Genomic DNA, 1,212 nt, shown 5'->3' with positions numbered 1-1,212 from the left:
CCCCGAACCCCTCCTCAAATCACCCCAAACCCTCTTCAAGCTCCCCCAAACTCTCCCTAAGGAGCCCCAAACCCCCCTCAAATCACCCAAACCCTCCTCAAATCTCCCCAAACCCTCCTCAAATCTCCCCAAACCCTCTTCAAAGCTCCTCCAAACCCTCCCTAAGGAGCCCCAACCCCCCCCTCAAATCACCTCGAACCCTCCTCAAATCAACTCAAACCCTCCTCAAATCACCTCAGACCCTCCTCAAATCTCCCCAAACCCTCTTCAAGCTCCCCCAAACCCTCCCTAAGGAGCCCCAAACCCCTCTCGAATCACCCCAAACCTCCCCAAATCACCCCGAACCCGCCCGGCCCCGCTCCCCTCACACGCCCTCGCTCCCGCGGCGCTCGCTCCTCCTGCCCGCAGGGGTCGCTGCGGCGGCGGGGGCGCCGCTCTCTCCGCCCGCCCGGGGCCGCGGAGGAGGCGGCGGGGCCGGGCCGGGCCGGGCCGGGCGGGACCGGGGGAGGGACCGAGGGCCCGGGGCACGGAGGGACCGGGGGTGGGGCGGAGGGAGGGACGGCGGCGGCAGCGGCGGGGCCGGGCCGGGAGGCGGAACGCGCGGCCCCGCTGAACCCGCCGCGGGGCCTGCGGGAGCAGCATGGCCGCCAGCCTGTGGATGGGGGACGTGAGTGTCCGGCCGGGACCGCGCGGCTTTGTGAGGGGAGGGCGGGGGGGCGGCGGGATCGCGGCGGGGCCGGGGGAGCGCGGGGGGCACTGACCGCCTGGTACCGTCACTGACCGGCACCTCACACCGCTGGCTGACACCCTCACACCGCTGGCTGACTGACACCCTGGCACTGATTGGCATCTTCACTCTGACACCCTCACACCACTGACACCCTGGCACTGACTGACACCCTCAGTCTGGCCCCTCACACCACTGACACCCTGGCACTGACTGACACCCTCACTCTGGCCCCTCACACCACTGACACCCTGGCACTGATTGGCATATTCACTCTGACACCCTCACCCCGGCCGGCTGATACCTTCACACCACTGACACCCTCACACTGACTGGCACCTTTAGTCTGACACCCTCACACCACTGCCTGACAGACACCTGGACACTGATTGACACCCTGACACTGATTGGCACCCTCACTCTGGCACCCTCACACCACTGACACCCTCACACTGACTGACAGACACCCTGGCACTGATTGACAC

The 1,212-nt window shown here is 67.0% G+C and overlaps 1 protein-coding gene across 3 annotated transcripts in view; it reads left to right on the top strand.

Moving 5' to 3' along the window:
• The first annotated feature begins 519 nt into the window (after positions 1 to 519).
• The window catches only part of TRNAU1AP (tRNA selenocysteine 1 associated protein 1), a 14,185-nt gene continuing 13,492 nt past the window's right edge, over positions 520 to 1,212 (top strand). For 2 of the 3 annotated variants that reach the window (XM_027661095.1, XM_027661096.1), the window contains exon 1: positions 569 to 667. Coding sequence is in view for 1 of the 3 variants with exons in the window: in XM_027661094.1 (XP_027516895.1) it covers positions 641 to 667 (27 nt within the window). In the remaining 2 variants the exon portion in view is untranslated. Of the gene's footprint in view, positions 668 to 1,212 lie in introns of all 3 variants that reach the window. The other variant, XM_027661094.1, reaches the window with a different exon arrangement.

Source organism: Corapipo altera, unplaced genomic scaffold (assembly GCF_003945725.1).
Source record: "Corapipo altera isolate COAL_440 unplaced genomic scaffold, ASM394572v1 201, whole genome shotgun sequence".
Taxonomy (NCBI): Eukaryota; Metazoa; Chordata; class Aves; order Passeriformes; family Pipridae; genus Corapipo; species Corapipo altera.
The sequence above is the reverse complement of the archived record's forward strand: the minus strand, read 5'-3'. Positions and strand labels throughout refer to the sequence as shown.